At 37.8% G+C, this 1263-nt stretch overlaps 2 protein-coding genes across 2 annotated transcripts in view; one reads left to right on the top strand and one right to left on the bottom strand.

Annotated features, from left to right (window-relative positions):
- C9374_014738 (uncharacterized protein) overlaps positions 1 to 30 on the bottom strand; it is a gene marked incomplete at both ends in the record, with an annotated part of 519 nt that extends 489 nt beyond the window's left edge. The window contains one exon of the mRNA XM_044690759.1: positions 1 to 30. This exon is cut by the window's left edge and continues 489 nt beyond it. Within this exon, the coding sequence (XP_044541482.1) occupies positions 1 to 30 (30 nt within the window).
- Positions 31 to 876: 846 nt separating this feature from the next.
- C9374_014737 (uncharacterized protein) overlaps positions 877 to 1263 on the top strand; it is a gene marked incomplete at both ends in the record, with an annotated part of 420 nt that continues 33 nt past the window's right edge. The window contains one exon of the mRNA XM_044690757.1: positions 877 to 1263. This exon is cut by the window's right edge and continues 33 nt beyond it. Coding sequence (XP_044541481.1) covers positions 877 to 1263 — 387 coding nt within the window.

Genomic DNA, 1263 nt, shown 5'->3' with positions numbered 1-1263 from the left:
CAACTGGTACGCGAAAGAAGAAGAGCTCATATACTACGTGTTCTTCGTGACACACAACGACCACTGAATCATGCCATCAACTCGGACAACGGTGGAGAAGAAGAAACAACAGAAAACTTGAAGAATATAGTGATGGACACGACCAAACGTTTGCAACACGCCACGCAATCATGTTCTCGTCTAAAAACAATCATTGAAACGTTGAATATGGACAACATGAAACTAAGAGAGGAAGCTGATTCCAACCATAAAGAGATGTTGGAACTTTTGGAGGAAAATACCGAGCTTCAAACCAAGAACAATGAGCTTCAAACCAAGAATAACTCTCTGCGAACCCAACTCTCCAAAGTGAAAATGATTCAATTGGAAGCCCCAAACGGTGCTTGTACCAAAAAGAAGTGACGATTTCAAAGGAGACTCCAACACTAGTAGAAGGAATGGCAACGACTCCCATGCACCAAAATCAACTCAAGTGAAGAGGAACTCATCCAGTTTCCTGGTTAATTCTTTGCATTCCAATAATATCAATCGTAACAGTCCTCAAGTACTTGGAAGGTAAACACAACACCCCACACCAAACCACCAAAAGACTCAATGTGTTAAAGAATCAAGTCACATATGCCTTAATCCAAGAAAAGTAAGGGTTGTCAAGAAAAATTGGTTTCATTCAAGGTTTCTAAACTACCTTTGAATTTAAACGAAGATGTTACCATTGAATCAGATATATATTATAATGTATTAATTGTTCACCTGTCCAGGATAGATAAAATTCGGTAGTAAAAGGGAGTTTTACTGAGGTTTGTTGTAATCAATAAAAGTGGTTGGTTGACTAATTTTTTGAATTTTCACTTTCAAAAAATTTACATTACTTGTGATATGGAACAATTATTATCAATTACTTCGAGAAAGGTGATAGAATCACTTTCTCTCAAAGAATTGAAAAGTATCTACAGCAAACTCAAGAAGGCTTTCCCAGCAGGGAAGAAGAATGATGTTGTTAATGATTTAATATCTTGCTACCCCTCTGACCAGTCCAACGAAATTACAAGTAAGAAAGAATTACTCAGAAGAATCAAGGATTTGAGAGTAGTTCCGGAACGGACAGAAGAGGAAGAGGTAGAAGAGGAAGTAGAGGAAGAAGAGGTCTCAAGTGAAGTGCTGTCAAAAAGGATTAGAGAATTAGAAGAAGAGTTAGACTTTATGCGTGATGAGGTTAAGAAAGCAAAGTCATCGGCCGAACGAGACATCAACCAAATCATGGTT

This window comes from Naegleria lovaniensis, assembly GCF_003324165.1.
Source record: "Naegleria lovaniensis strain ATCC 30569 chromosome Unknown tig093, whole genome shotgun sequence".
Classification (NCBI taxonomy): Eukaryota; Heterolobosea; class Eutetramitea; order Acrasida; family Naegleriidae; genus Naegleria; species Naegleria lovaniensis.
This window is presented reverse-complemented; position numbering and strand designations above follow the sequence as displayed.